Source organism: Pholis gunnellus, assembly GCF_910591455.1.
Source record: "Pholis gunnellus genome assembly, chromosome: 17".
NCBI classification, from domain to species: Eukaryota; Metazoa; Chordata; class Actinopteri; order Perciformes; family Pholidae; genus Pholis; species Pholis gunnellus.
Window position 1 is genome coordinate 3226143 of NC_136544.1, and position 26960 is coordinate 3253102.

Below are 26960 nucleotides of genomic sequence, written 5' to 3' on the forward strand. Positions count from 1 at the left end.
TGGATCCGGGTTATACCTGGACCTGGTCTTGCCTCCTGCCGTGGTTCTGTCATACAAAATGAATTGAATTGAATTGGATTTTTGATCAGTATTATGTAAATAAAATCTGTTATATTTTAAGAAACGGTTTTCTGTGATTATTTTGTGCATATGTGTTGTAGTAATTGCTGGTTGTTATAGCCAGTGCTCGTATTCAAACCTTCACTGTTTACTCAATAAATATGGAACAGTTCCTTAACTATTGAAATTTTGATTTAACACCCCTTTTGAGACTTAATCAGTAACAGTTTAGTTATTGGTCCCTGATCCCAGGGTGGTTACCCCTTTATTGTTAATATATGTTAATAATCCTATCAAATGAATGAATGTAGCATCGAGGTGAATTAGTGCCATGTGCCCATTTAAAGAGGAAGGAAGAGCAAATGGTGCCTACATGTGTGTTGACTCAGCAGAGATGTGGTTTCTTAGATTGTCTCTAAAATAATGATATGCTATTAACACAAGGGAGAGGATAAAAAATTAACTGTTGTAAATCTTGGTGAAATATCATTTAGACCATATTTCATCGGGATTTAGACTAAATGTGAACGTTCAATCAACGTCTCCAAGTTGTCGCTCACGCGGCGCTGCACACTGCACAGCAGGTGGCAGTATATACCTTTCACGTGGATTTATAAACTACCAACGAAGAAGACGAGGAAGCAACCTTCCGCTATAACCTCAGGTTACAAAACGAAAGCTTTGCGTCCAAAACACTCCAAAACAGCCGGGGCTTAAACTTCTATTGCGTCGCTGCGAATGGGGCTTGACAAGTTCTGCAGTCTGGACAGTTCCGATCCATTTTGGGTAAGTTTATTTTCACGACCTGTATTTCTTTTCCTTTATATTACAACTCTGTCCAGTTGTTATTAGCTACCCGGCACATGCTAATAGACCCCACTCAGCCTGTAAGTTATTCACCTGCCGATGCCAAATAACACTACAACGCAGCTATTCCATGTAGCAGTGACGGTAACCTGGTGGAATGACCGGCTTAAGCACGAGCCGCCGGTTGTCACAGCCCTGCACAGCAGCGCGTTGTCTCCAAGTCTATATCCAAATGTTTCAGAACGCACCGTCGACCTCACCGGGACACGTCTTCTGTCATGGAGCTCAGCTGTTGTTCGCATTACGTTCGTAAAAAGTAACTCTAGGCACCGGGAGCCACTCTGGCACGAACGTGAGTTACGAATGTAACTGTGGTTCTGTGATTTCCTGGAGGACTGCCAATGGCAGTACACACATGGGATATGTCTCCTCGTGCTCTGTGCTGTCCAGATGTTCTGTTAAAGTCTTGTGCGTGACGTGGCTACCTGCCCAGCTATAGATACCAAGTGGTAGCGTACAGCCAGCCTCTCAGAATCCTCTCGCCCCAAAAAAGGTTCAGAGTGACCAGCATGACTGCCAGTCATCCCGGAATTCACAGACCTGAATTGGCAGCAAACAAAGTGTATGGCTCATGTGAAGAGCCTGTGTTTAGACAACACACATCCCCTGTTTTTCCCACTGTAGCAGACAAACGACTGCTCTGGATCTGAGGACCTTCAGATACCAGTCACACCCTTTCCACCGCTGGGGTTGGCGTAGTGGAGGTTGGTCATCCCTGGGCTGAAGCCAACTGCCTGCAGCAACCTGGCTGGTGTTGCCAGGGCTGTGGTGCAGGACTGAGGTTCTCCCATGCACCACGATTCCTGGAGCGCTGAACTGGGGCTCCCATGCCTCTACCCGGAGGACCCCAGGCTTCTGAAGCCTGGCTATATAGCTTCCTGTGCTCTAATGCCCTCTCAGCCTCTGGCCCGGCACACCAGGGATCCTTCGTAGGGTTTGCCTGTGAATGTCAGACAGTCACCAATACGAGCCACACCTGACGACGAGGGTGGACATCAATCGACATAGTTCTCTGGTCATCAACCCGAAGGCATGAAGTGCCACATTGTTTGTGTCAGCCAATCTGCACTTCACGCTTTGGCTACTCCATTGCTGATTGGGCGAGGAGAACAGAGAGGGTGTTTCCAATATGAGCCATACAAGTCGTAGTATCATAAGCCAAACAATACATAATGTGCTTACCTCCCTTAGACCTGCAAAATATAGAACCGAAACACATCTAATGGAGCGATGAAGCTGCGGTAAACGCCAGACTAACGGCAAGAAGATCAAAGAGGCCGGTGTAGGCTACCGCCTGGTATTTATAACTGGAACAGGCAGGTAGCCTACACGTCATGCACGGGACTTTGTTTGCATAAAATCTTGACCCAGGTCACTTTGACTGCCACTGGCAGTCGTGAAGGAATGAAATGTGGCACTAAGCAACATTTATATGAATGAACGGGCCCCGACCTCCAACGCTGTATCCAGTTCTCTTTATACATCCATGGTCTGTGGACCCCAGGAAGAATGAGTAAAAATAAATAACTTTTGGAGAGCTTCTTTGCATAGGGGAAAAGGCCACTAAGGAGACAGAAGAAGAGCCTACAACTTCCAAGAAAAAGAAAGCTTCATTTAACAGACAATATCAGGAGTCTAATTAAATATCAGGAGTATTCCTGACGCGACAAACCCGCTCTGCAGAATATGTGGCGACAGGTGAAGATCAGCTGCTGGAGATTGTGAATGACGGGGGCCTTAAAAGTATGTTTGAGACAACAACTCTGCTGGTGTTTTGGATTAAAATCAAGGCTGAATATCCTGAGATCGCCACTAAAGCACTGAAGACCCTGCTTCCTTTTCACACATCCTCTTTGTGAAGCGGGATGTTCTGCAGTGACAGCAATCAAAACAAAACAAAGTAGTCTGGACATAGTGCTGGGCGGTACACCGGTTTCAATTTCCCGTACGATATGAATTTTCACATACCGTCATACCGGTGCATAGCCGGAGCAACTGCTGTCTAGCTCCGATGCTAACGCTTACAGCTGCCAACAATATCTCTAGCTGCCTGTTGAAGACAGTTATCTTATCTGGGACTCCTAGTCATGGTCATAACTTTATAACAATTAACAACCCACAACTAACGCTCTTTAACAGAGCAAAACACCACGACACAACAGTCTGTGACACATAAACAATTTGTAACACTAATAATTGTATATTTATACAATTTTACCGCCGAACTGCATGCTAAGTACAGCTCACTCGCCTGCTAGCGCAACAGTCTGCTAACAGCTGGGAGAGGCTCCGTCCTCCAGTAACGCTACATTACAGAACAGAACAGCGATGCAGGGTGAGCAAAGACAGAACGGAGATGCACCGATAGAGTTTGACACATATACCACACATATGCAACGCTGTTGCATATGTGTCATCAAATAAGAGTATTCTGATACGTTTCCTGACTCCAGTGAGATGTACCCACACCGTGACACAGGGAGGAGAGACGAGGAAAGACATAGCGCAGAGCTCACATGAAAGCTAAATGCAAAAGTTAAATATCTGTATGTTCTTAAAGGATCTAAATTGCTATAAATACCACAGTCTCTAACTGATGCTCCAAAAACATTGTGTTGAAAGTGTCTGTTTAATAAGTATATGCCCATACCGTGATACCGCTGGTCATACCGCCCAGCACTAACTGGACATGAGGAACACACTTTGGGTGTCATTGTCTCCCATCACCCCCAGATGGGACCGTCTCGTTGCAGAGAAACAAGCTCAGGGCTCCCACTGATTCAACGTTATTGTGAGTTGTATTTTGTATGCATTTTATATTTGTTTTCAATCCAATCTTATCATTTTATTTCGAAGTGTTTATCCGCCACACATTGAATGCTGGTCCGTGAAAATATTGTCTTACATCAAAGCGGTCTGTGGTGCAGAAAAGGTTGTGGACCTCTCTGCTTTAGAGCACAGCTATTACGGATCCATTACTAAACTAAAATGCGGCCCTCTTGGCTCTCGTCTTTGAACATTTTCAAAGCTCATTGTTTTGGTTTTACAACAGCATGGCCCTACACTTCCTGTGTCACCAGCTGTTAAAGCGGGTAAAATGATGTTGTTTGGTTGTTACTCTGCTCCTAGTGGCCAAAATAGAACATTGCTGTTTTGAAAGGGAACTTCAGATCAAACAGAAAAGCCTTGATTCTGTACCCAATTCTGGATGAAAAGTTCATGTGTAGTAATCAGTAGACTTTTTTTTTTTTTTTTTTTTTTTTTGTACCTGAAACTACATGTGAAATTTTTAGTTAGAAAAAGTTAGAAGTTTTTCTTTCTTCTTTCCTCTACCAGGATTGGAACCGTACCTGGTACACTGCCAACCCAGACTTCACCCAGTGCTTCCAGAACACTGTCCTGGTGTGGCTGCCATGCCTTTACCTCTGGATATGTGCCCCCATCTACCTCATCTACCTCCGTAGCCACGATCGTGGCTACATATGTATGAGTCACATTAACAAAGCTAAAACTGTGAGTGATGTGATTATTTCGGGAGGTATTCTTTCCAATTGTGAGGATGTCATTTGTTTTATTATTCCTGCTCTACATGCCAATCTTCCCTCTCTGTGTTATCTTATTTGTAATTGGAGCAGAGCAAAAGCTCAAGCACTAATAAATGTCACACATGAGATGTGTGTATAAAGCTCCGCTTATAATAGAAAAGTGGTTTGTGCCACATGTTGTGTGACCATGTCGGCAATGGAAAGTGTTTGTAGTTGTACTGAACGGCCACACTGGAAGAGTGAAAAGTGTGAGAAATGCATGATTGAGGACGCACAAAACAAAAAAGCTCTTTGAAATCTGAAACCATAGTTGAACTTATCAAAGTAAATGTTCTTTATTGCATTTAATATTTTGCGTTGTAGGAGGAGGTGCGTGAGACAGCTCTAGCTCTGTGTATAGAAACATTGCTGAATAAGGGCTCCAGTATACAGTAAATAATGATATAATTTATCCCATAATCGCATCCTATAATCACTAACATAATGCAAACATGACTTTTTCTTAGTGTCTAACCTTGCGAAGTGGAAAAAGAGCACTCACTCTAACAAAAATGCATCGTTAGTAAAAGCCACAGGTTTTCCATCAAACAGAAAGCTGTAAGTTGTTGTTCTTTCCACAGGCTGTTGGCCTTCTCCTGTGGATCATCTGCTGGTCAGATGTTTTCTATTCTTTCTGGGAAAGAAGTTACGGCAGCACCGTCCCTGCACCCGTCCACCTCGTCAGTCCTACCTTACTGGGCTTTACCATGGTGAGAGCTTTTCCTTCTCATTTCTATAGAAAGGGTTCACCCTATAACCTCTATTTGAAGTAGAGCACATAGTTGTTTGGATTTAGCATAATATTGTTTTTTTCGATCTTAGATGTTCTTAGTGTAGTTTTTGTTTTTTAAGTAAACCTTTTTTTACGTGGTTATATATTCTGGAATATTTCAGTTCAGATGTTATTTTGTTTTAGTTTAGATTTGTTTGTATTGTCGTGAAGATTAAATGTGTTAAAATGAAATTCAAACTGCATGTTTTCTATATAAGTAGAGTTTATTTGCACATAGTAAAGAGCAGTACATGGTTCTGGTGTGTAGCTCAAATGCATTATACACTCAAACAGGGAATTATAGGCTCCAGTTATCTTTGTCTGCACCTTAACAGTGCAAAAGGCTTTGAAGCGAAGTTTTGACCAACCATAGAAATGCTGTTGATTGCAGTGGGACAGTAGGACTGTTTAAAAGGTTACAGTCCACTTATCCGGTCCAGGTCTATAGCAGCAGATCAAACCAAATACTCCAGACATCCTTTTCTATGAGTTTCTCTGATACCAGTATCAGAAATGCCGAGCAGTGTTAGCAGGGAGGCTAACGTTAGCCAGTCATGACTGTCCAGATAATAAAAGAAAGTTCTATGGCATTCAATCTCTGTATGCATGCAGGCCATACAACAAGTACTACTAAGTTAATAGTGTACAGCTTTTTTTAAGTCACTGGTTTGGGATCAGTACTCTGTATCGACAGATACCAAAGTTCATGTATTGTAATCAGTATTCAGTGTCGGGAAGGAACTTTTTTTTTTTTATCAGAAAATGTCTACTCCTTTGTAGCTCAGTAATCCATTTCCTCCAATGGAATTTCAGAGCGTTCCAAGGCCTGATGGGATATGTAGTCCATCCATTGTGTTTAAGAGAAGATTGCGGCCTTTTAACAAAAATAAAGGGAACCATTAAACACGTTTGGAGCTTGAGAACAATGTGGTAGAGCTGCAAATGTATGTTGTTTCAAGAAAGATTTGTATGTTTTGTCAAGTATGGTGTTTAACTGCGTTTGCGCTCCAGTTGCTGGCCACCCTGTTAATCCAGTACGAGCGGATGAAAGGGGTTCAGTCGTCTGGAGTGATGCTGATCTACTGGCTGCTGGCCCTGCTGTGTGCCACAGTCACCTTCAGGTCCAAGATCTTCCAGGCCCTGGACCAGGTCAGTCTTGAACGAGCAGGGCTGAACGACATTTGGATTAATAGAGTTAATAATAAACCTGTAGATATGTAACTGGTTTGGTGTGGCACATGTAACTAGTAAAAGACCATAAAAACGGTTGCCTTCAGGGGAGACATTGATTAAAGCAAACATACCACAAAGAATATCTCACACGGGTTAAACACGTTTTTGTTTTCTATTGTAGCCATCGACGGTGTGTGTGTGGAGGTACACCACCTTCTATATCTACTATGCTCTGCTGTTCATTTCTCTGGTCCTGTCCTGCCTGACGGACCAGCTGCCTCTCTTCTCTGAAGCCATCAAAGACTCGGTGAGACTACATCAAGCTGTACATCTGTGTCCTGTCTGTCACTCTGTCACTCATGTATCGAAGAGTAGAGGCTTCCGAAAGTCGCACACAATTGCCCCCCCCCCCCCCCCCCCCCCCTCAGACAAAATCAAAAGTCCTCCCAAACCTTTTTTTTTCTATGATCTCTAAGCAGAATTATGGACTTTTGTTCTGAGTTGATGATATTCTCGGTAAATGTAAAAGTCAAACTGAATCTAGAAATATGTGTTTTGTGTCTGAGTTATCAGATTTGATGACTGAGTGACTTGAGTGTTTACAACCAGGGTCCATATTGGTGAGCGGGATTTCTCGATGTTAATAAAAACCTAATTCTGTGATCAATAAATTGGCTTTTCAAAAATATTTTTGGTAATATTTGTGTCTACAGAATCCCTGCCCTGAGCCTGGAGCTAATTTTCTCTCCAGAATATCCTTCTGGTGGATCACCAGGTAAGCAGACGATTAATATCCCAGTGGAGTGGATTGTCGTGTGCAGTCTAATGACCTGCTGTGTCCATTCTCCAGCTGTCTTTCTCTTATTAGATGAGATTATTGGGAAGATTAGAACAGGAACATGAGGAATGATTACGACATCAAACATGTTTCAGTGTTGACATGGGCATGCAAGTATTGTTTAAAGACAGACTTGTGAACCCATCCTCCGTCAGATTTCTGGCCAAAGTCTTCAAAGATTGGTCAAAAATCTGATCATGGTGGGAAAATGATATTCTCTAGCATTTGATTATCATTCAAGAACAAGTTGGTTTCTTTCATTGTTAATGGTTGAACAGTACAATTGAATAAAAAAAGTCTTAAATGTGGTCTCAGTCATAAGCATTTCTCATGGAGGAGCTGAGGCTTCTGGGTAGTAAATCGGTATAATGTTGTCTCTGCTATTGAAACAGATGTCAACAAAGCTTTTACATACACTGGAACATTGTTGTGCAGGTAATTTACTGTTACTATTTACTACTAATTCCCTGGATTGGTCTATATTTAGCAAATGTTGGTTTTATTGTATTTTCACAAACAGTTTCAAGTGAAGATCAAGCTGTGTCTTATTCTTCAGTGGGAAAAATCTAAACAAAAACAGTAAAGGTCAGTTGACCAATCCAGCCTGGAAGAACTGTGTCATGCTTTCAGCACATGTACCTGCAAAACATATGGAACATGAATCACATGATATACACGGTGTTAATCCGAGTCACTTGATTTTAAATGCTTCTCTGCTCCTCTTGCCCCTCTCGTCTCCACCAGGATGATGGTGACGGGCTACAAGCGCCCACTGGAGGAAAAGGACCTGTGGTCTTTGAACTCTGAGGACCGCTCCAATAGAGTGGTCCCACAGCTGGCGTGCCGCTGGAACACAGAGTGCCAAAAGGTCAAAAGGTCAGGAGCTCAGTACAGCAGAGCACGACCACTTCAAAGAAATCTACCCAAAGTGTTCAACATTGTTACCCTGGAAAAACTACACCTGCTAGATTTGATGTACATAGGAAGAGGAATATTTTGCTTTCCTTTGGTACACAAAGGTGTTGATAAGATGTTATGGCAAGCAGCTTCGGTCTGAAATCTCAACTTACTACGCCTACAATTCCTCACTTTCACATTATTTATTTTCACAATGTCACGATCTTGTGTGGCGATCTCATCTTGGACTACAGGTCCACTGAATGGAGAAAAAGAACGCACAAATCAAAGATGACTCTCCTATCGACAACCTATTTTATTTAGAGTATATTATTAAAGCAGTCTGCCGTTCCTTCAATTGTCTCCTTTCAGGACGGAGCAGAAAACGTTGTACTCTCCCAAGAAAGCCACGCAAAGCGAGGGCAAAGAGGGCCCAGCTGTGGAGGAGTCTGAAATCTTGATTGTAAAAGCCCAGAAAACAAAGGAGCCCTCCCTTTTCTGGGCCCTGTGCCTAACCTTCGGGCCCTACTTCCTCATCTCCTGCCTCTATAAGATCATCCAGGACGTCCTCATGTTCGTTGGGCCTGAGATCCTCCGGTAAGAACGTTTTTTCTCAAACATACAGACCCTTTCAAAAGGAGTAACATTGCCTTGTAGCATTATCTGTTTCATATGAAAATGAATCATTGATGCATCTGGGGTTCATACATGCACCGTTCATACACAAGAACTTACATTATATGGGTCAAATGGAAAAGTTTGGGGCAGGCAAAGGCTGGGGCCCAAGTCAGGGCCACCTTTCCATGCAGACTATATCATTCTGGACCAAGAAAACCGCCTCACGGCTCCACTGGTCAAAGGCTAACCTGTCCCTGTGCCTGACCTGGACTTTAACCTGCAACCGGTGCTAAAAGGAACCTGTCACCCACACACTCATGTCCTGGAGATGTCCCAAGCTTCACGCATACTGGTGCTCTGTTCTTTCAGGACAGAGCAGATGTGCTTCCTTTTATATTAAATGGGTAAATCCACACTGTGTGTGTGTGTGCGCGCGTGACCATGAACCCATTTATTACACTTTTAGTGAAGCATAATAGTCATAGACAGCTGTTTAGATCATACAAATGTCGTGTAGCTGTATTTGTGTTTTGTACTTAATAGCCATATCTGTATTGATTGCTTTGGGCGCACCGTCTGTCTGTGAGCCCGTCTGTCTCAATACTCCGCTTACTCGCTACGGTGGCCGCCGCTCGCGTCTCACTTCCATTGAAGATTCCCAGTAAAACATTACATTTCATTTTCAATAATGAAAGTGACATTTGACTCCCATCATGCAGTGGCTTCGAGGCACGAGGAAGTTTCACATCGATTAATGTGTTTATTTGACTATTCAGATACATATTCGAATTTAGAATATTCCTTGACAACCCAAATATGATGCAAGTAATGTGATATTAGTCAAGGCATTGATCTGTTTTTGACTGAGAAGACTCTTTGTCGAGGCACTTTTTTGTCTGTTGTCCTGGAGTAAAATGTTACTTTTCATACTCATTCTTTATAATATGAATTGTTCCACTGGTGCTCTGTCAGCCATCCATGGGACATTTCCTAGAGATAAGAAAGACGAGGACGGTCGAGGCCTGCCTGAACCCCCCCCTTAGGTTTAGTCTTTGTGAGGCTGGACACAGAGTGACTCCTCTGTAGACACAGACCGAGACCTCCTAGGACACATCGGGATGCCTGCTGTCAGTGAAAGAGACAAAGACCTTCAGCTATTGTAGTTACTAAATACACTGACCTTTTTAGCCCTAATGGACAGTCCCATAATCAGCAGCAACGTTTTCCTTTAGCAGAGACAAAGCTCCCTAATCTCTGAAAGGGTTGTGAAGATCAAATGGACAACATTTTGTTGGTGATTTCATTATGACTAAGTGTTAATATGCTCATTTTCTTCACTCGATCTGTCCAGGCTGCTGATTCGCTTCGTCAACAACTCCAGCGCCCCCTACTGGCACGGTTACTTCTACACAGCTCTCCTCTTCATATGTACCTGTGTGCAGTCGCTCATCCTCCAGAAGTACTTTCATGTCTGCTTTGTGTCAGGCATGCGTCTGCGCACTGCCATCATAGGAGCTGTCTACAGGAAGGTACAGGACAGAATAACGGTCATTTTTTTAAATGTCTTTGGTATAGACTATAGAAATACAATAAAGACTTAACGGAAACGATATGAAAGCACAGACTACATAACAAGCAAGGACGTGTTTAAGTCCAGGTGGTACTCACTTCCTCCTCTGTTTAAATAGGTTAAAACTTTCAGTAACCTAAAATATTCTCTATTGAATGGCTTAATTGTTCTCCCGGTCAGTTGCGTGCTTTGGCTTTGAATCTACAGTTGGACTCTGCTCTTTCAGGCCTTGGTTATAAGCAGCGCAGCACGCCGCACCTCCACGGTGGGAGAGATCGTCAACCTGATGTCGGTGGACGCTCAGCGCTTCATGGACCTCATCACGTACATCAACATGATCTGGTCCGCCCCTCTGCAGGTGGTGCTCGCCCTCTACTTTCTCTGGCAGGTAGGGTTACAGAAGCAACTGTAGACACGGTATCACACTGGTCCAAGTTCACTAACATCACCAACAGTTCCATGCAGAAGTAGTCTGGCGTGGGCTGATTTTGGACTGCCAACGTAAACACTTGGAACGGCAGCCTGCTGTGACTTCTGGTGGACAAGCAATAAACACCTGCTGTGGTGGGACATCATGCAGGGGGTCAGTTCTGGAGCAGAGAACAAAGAAATAAACAGAACTACATGAAACCAATTTGCACAGCTCAATACTTAAAGACACTGGTTCAGCAGTGTAGTTGTGAGATGGTGGCGACTTCCAAACAATACGGAGATTAAAACAAAACTTTTTTTTGATACTTTGCTAAGTAAGAGTAATATATTGTAAGCGTGTTTTTATTTTATTTTATGTATAATCTTTTGTCTTTTTTTGTTTATTGAACAAAACAAGCCAAACATCTCGAACGCAGCAGATTAGCACCAGCAGCCATCCCAGAAACTTGCTAATAACATCATAAAAATTGGCCATTTTTGTGATTGACTTTATGGACAGCTGGTGGAAAACGTGAAGCTGCAAACATATAAAACTGTTAAAACGTCAAGTTCTGCCTCTGTCGCAGCATTTTGGTCTGTACGTAGGTACAGCATGTATGTATGTATGATGTACAGTATGTGGGTAAGGCGGTAATTCTTTGATCTGTTGCTGTGCAGAACCTGGGTCCGTCCGTGCTGGCTGGAGTGGCTGTGATGGTCCTCATGGTTCCCATTAATGCCGTCATCGCCATGAAAACCAAAACCTACCAGGTGGGACTTTTCCCCGGACACACATTTTCACACAAATCTTTCCTTTTTTTAAAGCCATACAAAACTTCATGATTACTTCCACGTATTGCCTCTGCAGCCTTTCTAGTGTTCAGATGGCTCAAAGACCCGTGGATGGTGTGTTCAGTGACAGTCGGGGCATATCCAACCGAGCACTTATTATTTTCATTCATACACAGATGTGGAACACACACAGAGGTCCTATTCAACCAGGTTGCTCGTACTGAGGATCACGGATCACAGTCGGGCTTGTGTCAGTTTGTAGCGTTGTCTGACTTGCGTTTTGTTTCTTGACATTTTTTGTGTCTATTGAGCAGGTCGCTCAGATGAAGAGTAAAGACAATCGCATCAAGCTGATGAACGAGATGCTGAACGGCATCAAGGTCCTGAAGCTGTACGCCTGGGAGCTGGCCTTCAAAGACAAGGTGTCAGAGATCCGTGAGAGTGAGCTGCAGGTCCTGAAGAAAACCGCCTACCTGGGTGCCATCTCCACGTTCACCTGGATCTGTGCACCTTTCCTGGTGAGTCCCAACACAGAAGGTCAGACGTGCACGAAAATGAAGAAAGAAAAGCGCGTAGATCATTTCATCTCATCATGTGGACATGTAGTTGAGCTGGTACAGACACCCAAGCAGGCAGCAGCATCTATACAGACTGGAAAAGATGACGGAGTGACAAGATCACAAATATCAAGTGTCTAAAATTCAAAACTTTTGTAGGGAAAAGGACTTTGCTTATCTCATTTTCTGCAAATGGAAACATCACAATAAATTGAAAAGGACTATAATATCATTTTGATGTCTCTCTCTCTCTCTCCCTCCTGCTGTGTCACTGTACAGGTTGCCCTGTCGACCTTCACTGTGTATGTGCTGATCGACGAGCACAACGTGCTCGATGCCCAGAAGGCCTTTGTGTCACTGGCGCTCTTCAACATCCTGCGTTTTCCTCTCAACATGCTGCCGATGGTCATCAGCAGTATGGTGCAGGTGAGTGAGCCTCCGTGGTTGTCTCCACTGTGGAGCAGCATGGCCTTTCATGTTTGGTTTTCAATGAGTACGGAAAATGGGGAATGGAATAGGTCCAGTGTTTGACTTTGGTCATAGAACTCAGCTGTCAAGATCAAAAGCCTTCACCTCACGTTCCCTCTGAGCAACATCAGGAGAGATATAGATAATCACATCTGGATCTGCACAAATCACGTTCCCAGTCTTATTAAAAAAACATTTGCTGGTTAACCATCACTGGAATGGAAGGCTTTGCAGGTGAAATAACACACAGAGGACTCCTGAATCCAGGGCCGAATGGTTTAAAGGGCTCATTCACCTGAATGACGAAACAAATAGTTTTGGTTGTATTTGTCCAGACGTTGATATATCTGTCTCTGAGATTGTTATTAGTATTATTAACTTCAGCAAACGAAGCAGTTCGCTAGCTATAGACTGAGAACAAATAACTCAATTCACTATGCAGCTCAAAGGCTACCGGCAGCTTCCGGCAAATCTTAGGTGGAATGTTTTCTTGCATGTTACTCAAAGCATGAGTTGACATTGTGAATCAATCAACACACCTTAAATGTCAATATGACAACTTGACAATTCCATTTGTTTTTATTGGTTCTCTTGGATGACCTATGCGTCAAGAGCAGAAGAAGTATATGAAGTTCAACCAGATTATGCGAACTGCAAATATTCAATTTTCAAGGTTTCAGGTGATTATTCACTAGATCCCCCTAATCCTCCACACGGGTCCTTTTGAGGTCTTGAATGACATCCACTTAGACAGACAGTGGAAACATTGGGTCTTGGTTTCGTATTACTAGACAGACTGGAAAACTGGGTTGGACTTGTGTCGAAAGTAATTACACACCTGAGCATACAAAGAAGTTTCCTCAGGCTCCATTCTTTGGTCTTCTGTTCGTCTACACGCCACCACTAAAGCAGATTATACAAATCAACACAGTATCTTGCCATTATAATGCAGACGACACACAGATCTACGTAGCAATAAAACCAGCTGCCGTCGCTAACGATTAAGGCAAACAAAGCCAGAAGTCTTGACGTAGTCGGACTCAGACGGACACACTGAGAGAGGAGTCAGCAGTGAGAAAAACAGGCTTTTCTTCTGTTCTAACTTCACAGGATATTTACTAAAGCTAACACTTTTGGTGTTTTGGAAGAATTCCATGGATATTTTCTTTTAACACTGTTTGTTCTTGGACATTGTACATTAATAGTAATGATTAATAATACTATAGTACTACCTCTAGCTTGGAGCCCTAGCTATTCACAGCTCAACTGTTCAGAGGAACTAAGGGAACATTTTGTGAAAAGATACATTGCTCTTGAATTGTGTTTCATTGAATGCAATTTGTCTGCTGTGAGCACGACCAACTCCATCAGTCAAAACCACACGCAATGAAACCAAAACTATGCGCACGGACAGATAATCACAAGAGGGTAGTGAGAAAATGTGTTTTACTAATTTGTGAGGGCCGATCCTTTAATGTGCTACAACATATTTAATATGAATTATTGAAACTATATAAAATATTGTGTTGTGGTAGCGCTTAGCTGCACCGCTGTGGTGTAAGCTAAGGGCATCAAAAGACGTGATTTCAGGTCGATGACTTGTCTTTCTACAGTATTGTTGTTGGGTTTCTGTGTGCATGGGGAACGAGTGGGACACACTCTGTGGCCAGAACGTCCCTCTTTGGACCTTTAGTGACTAAATCAAATGGAACTGCAATCAGTCCTTGTCAATCTCCCACTACTGAGGCAAGATGTATAAATGATGTGTGCGCACAATAAACATCTGTACGTCTTTACACACACATGAACTGGGAGCCCCTCACGCTGACTTCAGACCAGTTTTCTAGAGCTGTTGGTGAAATGATGAGGTGGACATGAAACATAAGGGAGAGATGTGGTCTTATGGTGAAACAGCTTGTTTAGCTTCTTAGGTTTGTTGTTTCGGTGATTGTTATTTCTAAGCAGTCTGCCCAGCGTTCTGCAGGATATTCTTTGGAGGCGCATTTTTAAACCTAATTTTAAATACATTAAAATGATGTTGTAATACGATTATACAAATAATATAATTTGTATAATTTTTTTTATTTACATTTGAGATGTGATTTCCAAATGATTTGATCTTTTCGTGTTATTCTCAATTGTAAATCATTTCATTGAGTCTGTTGCAACATGAGTTCTATAAGATGAATCATCCTGATGTTTAATTATGTTGATTGAGAACGTTGCAGCTGTGTGGAGCTTGTATCTTTTGATGAAAAATAGAACATTATGCAATGAGCCTCAGTAGCTCTTACTAACAACTTATTACAACGCACCAGTCCACACACTCATTTCACAGGTAAAAGTCAGAATGAAGAATTCTCCCGCCTGTTCAGCAGGTATACCAGGCTGGTCTTTCCTTACTCTCCTGACTCTTTGCTGTAGGAGTTTTAGGTGGTTTGGAGTCTTGGAACTGTTGTCCCCATTATAGCGTCCCTTTCTAACGTACAGATTATTAGGGAGGGATGACGGATGACAATCAAAACATGAACCAGAAGCAGTTGATGTAGTCTCCTCTGTTCCTGAAAATGAATTAAAGCGGAATCAACAAGAAAAGGCAACATAAGCCATGTATTCATTGTGAACCCTCCGACTGTGACTGTGTCTTTTCATGGTACTCAAAGACACTTTCCATTAAAATCATCATATATATATATAGATATAAAATATATATATAGATATAAAAGCTATAAACTCTTTTCTTGTATGCGAGATAAGGTGTATACCTTTTTTCTTTTCTTAATGCTCTTCCGTACTAACTGCCGCATTGTTGATTCACATCTACTGATGGCAATTGCTCAATTTAGTAAAAAATGTCAAGCATCACATGGGGTGTGACAAAAACAGAATATAACTCTATTTTTGTACTGACCACTAATGTGATGTTATTAGTTTAGTTCCACAATGATTCAGATCTATTACACTTATAAATCTGATGAAGATAATGCATATGTACATTTCTGCCTTTGTGCCTACACAGTTTTATGTGTGGATCTACTCAGATTGTTGTGCGTCTTGCCACTGGTCTTAGTGGGTTTCCCTCCCTCTGTGTCACTCCTCAGGCCAGCGTGTCCTTGAAGCGGCTGAGAGTGTTTCTTTCACACGAGGAGCTTCAGGAGGACAGCGTCGAGCACAAAGCAGTAGCAGGCTGTGAGTTCTTATCTACTGCTTTTCTTGTCTATTGCTTTGTCTGTTGTGTCCTCCCTCTTCCCTCAGAATTTCACATTTCCACATGTTGTGTAGATTATTTTTCTTGGGCGACTCTGGCTTAGCGGAGAGCAGGGTTGTCCTTCATTTAAAGGATCGGCGGTTCGAAACCCGGCTCTGCAGGGTCGGATGTCGATGTGTCCTTGGGCAAGACGCTTATCCCCAGAATTACTCCTGTAGCTGTGCCTACGGTGTGTGAATGTTAGTTAGTCCTGATGGTGGGCATGGTAGCCCCTACCATCAGTGTATGAATGGGTGAATAATGACAAGTAGTGTGAAAGCGCTTTGAGTGGTTGGAAAGACTAGAAAAGCTCTATACAAGTCCATTTACCATTTGTGTGTGTGTATATATATATATATATATGGAGGTATCACATACAGTATACTAATATACTCTCTCTCTGCACCCCAGCCTCACACATTATCTCCATAGTGGATGGAGTTTTCAGCTGGTCCAGAGCTGAATCACCGACACTCAAGAGGTTGGTGTCATCTTTCCTCAGGATGCTTCAGCGCATTCACGTAAATGAAAAAACAAAAAAACATTTTATTTGATCAGCCTATTGTCATGATTTATTGGGAGTAACCAAGCACTTCAATGTAAAGTCAGACAACACCCCCGTGTAGCCCGAATGGAATGATCCTTTGTTTCATTACTGCATTTTTTTCCGCCACTGTGATGATTCAACTCTAAGATCGGCAGTCTAACCAGGTAGATAGTCGACTATTAGGGGTCACACCTGCAGTACATGTTACTTTATAAGTATGTAATTCTTTCTTGATTTAAGAAATGAACCTGATTTATTTCTTAAATGGAAGTGAATTGGGTTGAATCTCCCTGTGTTCCTGCAGGCTGAATGTGTGTATCCCAGAAGGCTCTTTGGTGGCTGTGGTGGGACTCGTGGGTTCGGGAAAGTCCTCGCTGCTGTCGGCCCTGCTCGGAGAGATGGACAAGCTAGAAGGAGCCGTGTCTGTCAAGGTGGCTGCTCTGGCTCTCTCACACAAACACACTCGCAGCAGCAGTGCACACGGTCGATTAAAGGAGCGCAGGCCCTTGTTACAGTTCTTCTTCATAAAGTGCTCTGCATCTCAGAGTCAACTTCAACAAGACAGAACACTAACCAGTGTTAATTTAATTACATTTACTTGAAAATGGAAATTAGGAATTGGGAATGACGTCACGTTCCAGGACAACAAGTCTAAAAACGTAATGAGCCATGCTCTAGCTAGGTCCGCTATTACGAGCAATACCAGTTTTATAACCACACATTACGGCGGTATTTTGCATATATACACACACCGTAGCAACATGTTCACAGGTGGGAGTTGGACACAACTGTAGGTATGACGGACGCTGATTCTGCACATAATGCACTATATTTTTAGTTTATTTTTTGTCTCGTTCTATAATATTTTTTTGTTGAAACTAACTCAGTTCACTTTAAGTCTGGCCAGCTCACAGGATGTAAGTGGTGGCAGTAGGAAGTCAAAGTTAGGGGGTGTTCAGAGAAACAAACTATTTAATGACATCATTCTGCTTTTCCATTAATGTGAGTGGCTAGGGTCATTTCAGTCCAAAAGCTGTTCACACTAGTGCACACCGATGGGGTGTGGTGACATTAAAACAGAGTGGTTCATCCTCTGGAAGCAGGAATGTGCTCTGTCTGACTGCTCATCGTCAACTACAGAATGCCGTGACATTTTCCAATGCGTTTGTCTCCCTGCAGGGTTCAGTGGCCTACGTTCCCCAGCAGGCCTGGATCCAGAATGCCACACTGAAAGACAACATCATGTTTGGTCAGGAGAGGAGAGAGGCCTGGTACCAGCGTGTGGTGGAGGCGTGTGCGCTTCAGCCTGACCTCGAGATCCTTCCGGCTGGAGACGAGACAGAGATTGGAGAGAAGGTATCAACTCATGCAGAGTGGTACAAAATGTAGGGTGTCGGTCGAAGTTGTCTGCAATCCTCACTTGAATCCCGCGTGGGCTCCTCTGCCTGTGTGAGCAGTGCGTGATGGCTACCTCACTGAACTGCTGTAGCTCGCTTGCGTCTGATGTCCACACAGACAGAAATTAATTTTAGCTTTTCTTTTATGTCTATGACATGTTCTACAGATGTCTATGACATATATATCTGCAGATAAAGACATCAAAACTGTAATACCAGTGTTTCTGTTCTATCGATATACTGCCAAAAGATCATTTTCACTGTGTACTGTAAATCTCAGATCTCTCGCTGTGCCTGAGCTGTGCATCTGTTAATATGGAAGCCGAATAGAAAGCAAGTGGTTTCACAGCGAACAGACATCAGAGACAATTTTATGAAATGCTGTCTCAAGACAGTTTTAACCCGGGCGTCGCGAGAGTGTTTTGCGAAGAAGAGCATCATATAAATCACTTTTCTGAAACTAATATAATGAATTTTACCTACATGCTATACAGGACTGTCTCAGAAAATTAGAATATTGTGATAATCCCCATACGTGTGATTTAGTTTACTGAACCAAGCTGAGTGTTTTTCAAGGCTCAGGAAACCCTTGCAGGTGTTTCGAGTTAATTAGACGATTCAAGTGATTAGTTGAATACCCTACTAGTATACTTTTTCATGATATTCTAATATTTAGAGATAGGATATTTGAGTTTTCTTAAGCTGTAAGCCATAATCAGCAATATTAAAAGAATAAAAGGCTTGCAATATTTCAGTTGATTTGTAATGAATCCAGAATGCATGACATTTGTTTTTTTAATTGCATTACACAAAATAAAGAACTTTATCACAATATTCTAATTTTCTGAGACAGTCCTGTATACCTACTTAACGACGAGATTATGAGAAAAAATACAAAAAAGTCATTTTACTCAAAACACAATTATACACAAAGTAATATATAAACTACTAAGTTCTAGCACAATACCACGTATTTTTCGGCGAGCTACGCACTCCGAATGCAGATATTATCACAAAAGAGACCGTCATGGCTAGGGCTGCACGATTATGGCCAAAATCATAATCACGATTATTTTGATCAATATTGAGATCACGATTATTCATTAATTTTAGGGACAACATCTTTTTATTGCACTTTCATGTTTAAATGAACAAGAACACTGCTTCCACTTCCATTGTTGTGCTACATTCTGGCTAACGTACACATCTTTGCATCAGACTGGTCCTTATCACAGTGCATCTCGTAGAAGGAAAATATAAATAAAATAGTATCAACACTTTTTACCCAAAATTAAATCAACAGAGCACTGCTTTCACTTCCATGTTGTGCTACATTCCACCTAATGTACACGTCTTTGCATCAAAATAAAAAACTTATATGGTTCTTATTCACCTGAAGCAAAATATAAATAAAAATGTTTACCCAAAATAAAAGGGCTAACTAAAAATAAATATGCCATCACAGAATGCAACCAAATGAAAACAATTCAGGCCTATGCCGAGAAGGCAATAACAAGGTGTTAGGCCTACAGGTTTTTGGCAAGAAACACTAGCCTGTCGACATGTTCTGGCCTGAGAGATGAGCTCCTGTCTGTCTCTCTTCTACTGATACCGGAGTCACTGCAGACAGAACTTGTTTTGAGGCTGCCGCTGCAGGGTGCGAGCATGACACCTCCCATCTCGTTCTCCCCATGGTGGTTGGCCGACTGTTAGTTGAGGAAGCGCTTGATTTGATATGTAGCAGAGCATTTTAAACGTCAATATCGCTGACGATCATGCTCATTGAATTGTGGCAGCCAAAATCTTGATCGCGATTCAAATTCGATTAATTGTGCAGCCCTAGTCATGGCCGAACGATAGCTTAGCAAGCATGAGAATTCCACCCTGAATCCGCAGATATCGTTCATATTTCTCTCCTTCAAATCATTCAAACGTTACACCGTGGAACACACACAAGCACAATGAAACCACAGAGCAAAACATTTGAAACGCATCGTACCTTGAGCTGGTCTGCTGGGTGACAAACTCTGTAAATCCACATAAATCCTTTCGCTACATATTCACCCGGAATTTTGGCTTGAGCTGGCATGAACTCTCTGTACTCCAACCTCTATCAACTTGGCCTGCTTCACTTTATCAAAGCCAATTCTTTTTTAAAAAGGACTGCTGACATGTTGTGCTATGATTGTGGAGAGTTGTAGGCTTACTGCTGCATTATTTGAAAGACAAAAGTGCTTTTCTTTCCAGGCGAACCTGAACATTTTCAATTTGAGCTGTGTGTTATATTCATTCAGCATTTACCAGTAACATACACTGATATTTACACATATTAAAAAACTTTCACAAGTGTTAGTGTTATTATTCCATTGAAATTATTCAAATAGACCTTGTTAGCGAGATAAGCCCCTTTGAGTATGGGTATGACATTTTCGAGAAGAGGCCTCAAAATAGGCTTAGAGGTTAACACACATACGTTTAAGAAGGCAGAAAGAACAGAACAGTCATTAAATGATGAAGTACCCTTACTTTTGTCTCTGGCTTTATCTCCGTCTCTCTTCTGTATAGGGAGTGAATCTGTCTGGAGGTCAGAAGCAGAGGGTGAGCCTGGCCAGGGCTGTCTACTGTGACCGTGCTGTCTACCTGTTGGATGACCCGCTGTCTGCTGTCGACGCTCACGTAGGAAAACACATCTTTGATCAAGTTGTCGGCCCACAGGGACTGCTGAAGGACAAGGTGTGTATCATCTCAAGCTTAACCAACCTAAAGCACCATATAAGGGTTCATTGTATGAACAGCTCATATTTTCAGTTTGCTTGTTGCCAGGCAGAAATAGAGTACAAGAACCTGTAGAAAACTCATCGTCATCCAAAATCACAGAAAATCATTGATGTATTGTGACTGCTGAAACTTTGTTTGTAAGGTTTCAGGTTTGAGGAAAAGGTAAAGTATCTACCTGTCAGATGCTGAACAGTAACCTGTACTAGTCATTCATTTAATACACCATCCATTATTCAGTAACCAGTACTAGTACTACTCATTCATTACACACATCATCCTTCACACAGTAACCAGTACTAGTACTACTCATTCATTACACACATCATCCTTCACACAGTAACCTGTACTAGTACTAGTACTACTCATTCATTACACACATCATCCTTCACACAGTAACCAGTACTAGTACTACTCATTCATTACACACATCATCCTTCACACAGTAACCAGTACTAGTACTACTCATTCATTACACACATCATCCTTCACACAGTAACCTGTACTAGTACTAGTACTACTCATTCATTACACACATCATCCTTCACACAGTAACCAGTACTAGTACTACTCATTCATTACACACATCATCCTTCACACAGTAACCTGTACTAGTACTAGTACTACTCATTCATTACACACATCATCCTTCACACAGTAACCTGTACTAGTACTACTCATTCATTACACACATCATCCTTCACACAGTAACCTGTACTAGTACTACTCATTCATTACACACATCATCCTTCACACAGTAACCAGTACTAGTACTACTCATTCATTACACACATCATCCTTCACACAGTAACCAGTACTAGTACTACTCATTCATTACACACATCATCCTTCACACAGTAACCTGTACTAGTACTACTCATTCATTACACACATCATCCTTCACACAGTAACCTGTACTAGTACTACTCATTCATTACACACATCATCCTTCACACAGTAACCTGTACTAGTACTAGTACTACTCATTCATTACACACATCATCCTTCACACAGTAACCTGTACTAGTACTACTCATTCATTACACACATCATCCTTCACACAGTAACCTGTACTAGTACTACTCATTCATTACACACATCATCCTTCACACAGTAACCTGTACTAGTACTACTCATTGATTTCATACATCGTCCCGATCATGATTGTGATCCTGTTGCCGTTATATAGTAGGGCAGCAACTTACTACCATTTTGATTATCTTAATTATCTATGAGCTTTTAAATTCAGCTTGTTTTAGGCATGTGCTAACTAACAATAAAGATGAATACTTCAATCAAAAATATGTTGTTTATTGAACTTTCCTGCTGATACAACAGAATATTCAACTGAAATCAAGTCCTGTCGTAGAACAAACAGGTTCCTATAGCAAACGAACATGTAAAACTATAATGGATAATTAAATTGGTTGCATTAAATTTGGTCATCGTTTTTTTAGTTTTTGCGGCAATTCTACGAGTACTACCGTCCTGTTGTCTTTGCTTTCTTTGGCTCTAGCGAGCCAAAGAATATGGGCGAAGCTCTTCAGAGGCTGCATTGCAGCAGTGAGCTCACGCAGAAGGCTTAACTATTGGAGAGACGGAGAGTAAATGTTGTTTGTAAGTGTTGTTAGTTACTTTCTGATAACCATAGCTGTGAGCCAGTCGCAGCCAACTACAGTTAACCGACGGCTAAAACATTAGCAACATTTCTCTCCATCTCTTAAATGCTCCACCAATATTTTCAGTAATCTTTGTTGTTACCAATGCTGGTTTAGTATCAGACTTTCACGACGTTTCATTGGATGACAGTACAATATGCTGAAAGGTTTTTATGTTTTTATTTTTTTTTCCAACGATGGCAAGAATGAATGTCCTACCCCGGCTTTAAAGGACTCGGACAAGGATCAAGGGCGAAACTAATTGATTGTGACAGATTGTGTCAGACTGGTTGAGAATGACCTTTTTTGACATCTGTGTGTGGTAATGCTGTACAGTGGTTTGAAGGTTCGTCAATGATGATGATAGTGAGCTGTAAAGATTTGATAAAAAGATGGAACAGGTATCACCATTACACACAGGCGTGTAATATGTGTGTGCATGTGTGCAGACTCGTGTGCTGGTGACCCATGGACTGAGCTACTTGCCTCAAGCCAACCTGATCCTGGTCATGGTGGAGGGAGAGATCACAGAGATGGGCTCCTACCAGCATCTCATGGCCACAGAGGGAGCCTTCGCCGAGTTCCAGCGAACATACGCTGCCGTCGACCACACTGCCGACGATGGTGAGACGTTCTGCACACTGCACTTTACTAAAGTTATTAATTATGCAATGCTGATAATGAAGAAATCTGCTCCATGAACATAAACAGGGGTTTGGAGTTGTTGGGGATCATAGTAGTTGTTTGGTGCAGTGGATGCAGGTCATGTTTATGGATCAATTCTTTTGTCTCTAAAACGTTTTTTCCAAAAACCACATTTAGAAAATGTGCCAAAGAGTGGAACAGAGAACGGCAGCACAACTGCTCTTGTTGGGTGAGTAAAAGTGGACAACAATGGAGCACTATGGCACAAAGAACATAAGTATTTAGACTTTGGATACACACACACACAATACCTGTTAGTGTGAGGAAAAAGTCATTGTTCATTTGGCTCTGCACATGGGTTTTGGGAACAAGAATATTACATAATTGTATTTTCATCCTGCTCTTCTCTTGACTTTTTGTATTCCAAATGTTAACGTCACAAACTTGTGGTAATTTACTCGTTTCAGCCTGTTCAAAGGATTCTTGAGATTTGATTAATTAGCATAATAATTGCCCTAAAATTGCTATGAGGCTGGCCATTGTGGTTGTGCAAAATTTTCATTTACCAAAAAGAAAACTTTAACACATAATGTGAGACGAGATCATTTAAATTGCTACAGTACACACCGGTGACGTTACACTGTCAGGTGTTATAACCGTGGATGATATTGGATAAAGACCCTGAGGCAGCCACCTCCAGTATATATCAGCATGATATATACTAGCTGTTCATCTTGTTGAAGCTCCTGTATATAATATACCACATTTCTTTTTATTGCTACATGTGTAAGCAGCAGTCCGGGAGTCGGCAGTGTGACCAGCCTGTGCCAGACGGGTGAGCAGGACAAGGTGCCGGGCAAGAAAGCCAAGCAACCCGAGGTGGGAAAGCTGACGGAGGCTGACAAGGCCAGCACTGGACGGGTAGGTAGAAGCTTGACATGCTCAACAGCATCGGAGCTAATAATTCATCATCATCATGTATCAGTGCAGTATGTGATGGTCCCAACCACTGCCTGACCCCAGCTGGCCTCCTCTCCCTCCCCAGGTCAAGCTGTCTGTGTTCGGGTCTTATCTGAAAGCCATCGGAGTGCTTCTGTCCTGCGTCAGTCTGCTGCTGTTTTTCGCCCACCACCTGGTCTCCCTGTTCTCCAACTACTGGCTGAGCCTGTGGACCGACGACCCCGTGGTTAATGGCACTCAGCCCAACAGACAGATGAGGCTCGGGGTGTACGGTGCTCTCGGTTTCTCCCAGGGTGAGGAAGGGGTGAGGGGAGGGAGATGCAGATACACAATTTAGAAATAACTCCAGAACAAAGCGATCTAAGAAGGTTAAGGGAGAGAGATTCCAATCGTTCTGACACACCAGAAGAACATCAAAGTTGTGTTTGTAGTTTCTCTGTCACTCACACCTGCTCTGGACACATACACAGCCATTCTAATGAGGTACTGAATCAGGGAGCAACATCTATAGAATGATATTTCACCTGAGTTGTTAAGTAAAGACTTAAAGCTTGACTTCAGCACCAATGACATTTGACGACACTTGGACTTTGACCTGACTTCTGACAACAGATACTTTGAATGAGCCAATCAGGAACGATAACGACTTGTTTAGGACTTGAAACACAAAACCTGCTCATTTGGTGTCAGTTCAGGTGACTCTTTTTTCAAACACAGCAATTCAAGTGAAACTTGTGTAACTCTTTTCAGGTGCAGTAGGGTATGCTTTTTACCTGAGGGTTTGGACGTGTGTTTGAAATTCATACAGCATGTACAAATCAACTTGATGTGCTTTTTGTAGGTGTGGCTGTCTTGGGTTACTCCCTCTCCACGTCCATGGGGGGCATCCTGGCGTCCCGCTGCCTCCACCAGTCCATGCTGTATGATGTCCTGCGCTCACCCATGTCCTTCTTTGAGCGAACCCCCAGCGGCAACCTGGTCAACCGCTTTGCCAAGGAGATAGACACCATTGACTCAGTGATCCCCAGCATTATTAAAATGTTCATGGGCTCCATGTTTAATGTGATGGGTTCTTGCGTTATCATCCTGATCGCGACACCACTGGTAGCGATCATCATTCCTGTTCTCGGTCTGCTCTACTTTTTTGTGCAGGTTAGTTGGAAATTTTCAGACGGCAAAAGAACTTTTTCCTCTTCCTTCCATACATTTCCAATCCATTTTGATGCCCTAAATATGGGGTAATAAGTATCACTGTCCAACCACTTCTGGCTGCACTGTATTTCATTCTGACTGGTTGCTTGAAGTTGTCAGAGGTCTCTGTCCTTCCTGTGTCCAGAGGTTTTATGTGGCGTCGTCTCGCCAGCTGAAGCGTCTGGAGTCAGTCAGCCGTTCACCCATCTACACCCACTTCAATGAAACGCTGCTGGGCACCTCCGTTATTCGAGCCTTTGGCGAACAGGAGCGCTTCATCCGGGAGAGTGACCAGCGTGTGGACCACAACCAGAAGGCTTACTACCCCAGCATAGTAGCAAACAGGTTACAACTCACTAACTAAACATACTACCTGCTGCAGCAGTATGCATCGTCCTTAGTAAGGAAAAAGACAGATTCTTGAGAATTCTTTTGATCTTTTCAAATATTTCTTCTTCAGTTGGATATGCCACTTTGTTCTTACAATGGTCTTCTGTCCTTATTGTGTCAATGACTCTGTGTTTGTGTAGGTGGCTAGCTGTTCGCCTGGAGTTTGTAGGAAACTGCATCGTGTCATTTGCTGCTTTGTTTGCCGTCATAGCTAGAGAGAACCTCAGTCCAGGCATCATGGGGCTGGCTATCTCCTATGCCCTCCAGGTAAACACTCATACTCGCACCTGACCAGGTCACATCTTCTTCAGGGCCACGGAGAAGTGATTAGAAACCTCTCTATCCTATAGGATGTTTTGCATGTATTTTTAAATGTATATAATTCAGTGACGGACGGTGCATTTTATATCTGGGCCTTCTGTGCTGTTCTACTACAGGTGAACCAGCTCCTAATAATAGCTACGGTTATTATTTGTTTCTAGGGGTGTAACAAAGAAAATATTAGCAATTAAACACTCAGGGAAAACTATTCAGTGATGTCTGTGGATTATCCAAAGCAAGTGGCATTCTACAATGACTCACAGCTTTTTAGGGAGGCGTAATACATTCACTTGAGACAAAAGATCTGCCCTGTTTTTCTGAATTAAATGATCATCATCTCAAAAACAATTCTATTTAGTTTAATCCAGTTTTATTTTGGCTTGGCTTTGAAACATTGCTTAGTTTGTTGACTTTACGCAGGCACCTCAGAACTTTGCAGTTGTTCAGGCGTAAAGCTCATGCTGATCTGCTGGACATTGCGTCCTTCATAGTTTCTCCATGCTGGATTCAACTAAATAGGCGGGAGATTGCTTCCATGAAATCCAGCTCTCAAGTAAATCAGAACTTCTCTTGAGATTTTTAGGGACTATATCCTGTTTTGGTTTTTTGTTTTTCAAGAGAATGCATTACGCTTCTGTAGCTTTTGAGTTGAGTCCTAAAGTATTTTTTTAATGTAGCGATCTATCAACAATCTAAATGACTTTCACCTCCATGTATTTGGGTTGATGCACAGATCTGAGATCTCACAAGCTTTTCCTCTGTCCTGTTCCTCTGTCCCATGTGCAGCTGACTGCCTCTCTGACCTGGCTGGTGAGGATGTCTTCTGAAGTGGAGACCAACATAGTGGCTGTGGAGAGAGTGAAAGAGTACAGTGACACAGAGAAAGAGGTACAACGACAAACAAAGAACAAATTCTGGGATCCAGTTTTTGTGGTTTTAGAGGGAGGCTTTGCTTTGCCAGCATTTAGGATTAAAAGTACTGCAAACTGAATTTAGGAATTTAGTTTTTTTCCAAATCTATATGTAGGTCTATACAAGATATTTATTTACAGATTGTTAAATGTGTTCGCACTGATCAGGTTACATTTGCGTGTAGAGTTTTGAGACTATCTTCAATGTCTCCAGCTCCACTCGGGCCTACAAATGCATGCTGCGTTTAAGCGCTGGTGGAAAACTGGGACAACTGAGCTTTCAATGAAATCGTGTTTAATGTCAAAGTGGG

At 42.3% G+C, this 26960-nt stretch overlaps 1 protein-coding gene across 1 annotated transcript in view; it reads left to right on the top strand.

The window, feature by feature from the left end:
* The first annotated feature begins 717 nt into the window (after positions 1 to 717).
* The window catches only part of abcc1 (ATP binding cassette subfamily C member 1 (ABCC1 blood group)), a 32592-nt gene continuing 6349 nt past the window's right edge, over positions 718 to 26960 (top strand). Inside the window, exons 1-26 of the mRNA XM_079177700.1 lie at positions 718 to 846; positions 4264 to 4440; positions 5093 to 5221; positions 6295 to 6432; positions 6638 to 6763; positions 7170 to 7231; positions 8039 to 8170; positions 8564 to 8788; positions 10161 to 10338; positions 10606 to 10767; positions 11469 to 11561; positions 11897 to 12100; positions 12419 to 12565; positions 15709 to 15796; positions 16266 to 16335; positions 16706 to 16832; positions 17581 to 17757; positions 20364 to 20531; positions 22681 to 22855; positions 23054 to 23105; positions 23671 to 23797; positions 23922 to 24129; positions 24678 to 24988; positions 25173 to 25372; positions 25558 to 25684; positions 26525 to 26626. Coding sequence (XP_079033826.1) covers positions 799 to 846; positions 4264 to 4440; positions 5093 to 5221; positions 6295 to 6432; positions 6638 to 6763; positions 7170 to 7231; positions 8039 to 8170; positions 8564 to 8788; positions 10161 to 10338; positions 10606 to 10767; positions 11469 to 11561; positions 11897 to 12100; positions 12419 to 12565; positions 15709 to 15796; positions 16266 to 16335; positions 16706 to 16832; positions 17581 to 17757; positions 20364 to 20531; positions 22681 to 22855; positions 23054 to 23105; positions 23671 to 23797; positions 23922 to 24129; positions 24678 to 24988; positions 25173 to 25372; positions 25558 to 25684; positions 26525 to 26626 — 3753 coding nt within the window. The 5' untranslated portion in view covers positions 718 to 798. The remainder of the gene's footprint in view (positions 847 to 4263; positions 4441 to 5092; positions 5222 to 6294; positions 6433 to 6637; positions 6764 to 7169; positions 7232 to 8038; positions 8171 to 8563; positions 8789 to 10160; positions 10339 to 10605; positions 10768 to 11468; positions 11562 to 11896; positions 12101 to 12418; positions 12566 to 15708; positions 15797 to 16265; positions 16336 to 16705; positions 16833 to 17580; positions 17758 to 20363; positions 20532 to 22680; positions 22856 to 23053; positions 23106 to 23670; positions 23798 to 23921; positions 24130 to 24677; positions 24989 to 25172; positions 25373 to 25557; positions 25685 to 26524; positions 26627 to 26960) is intronic.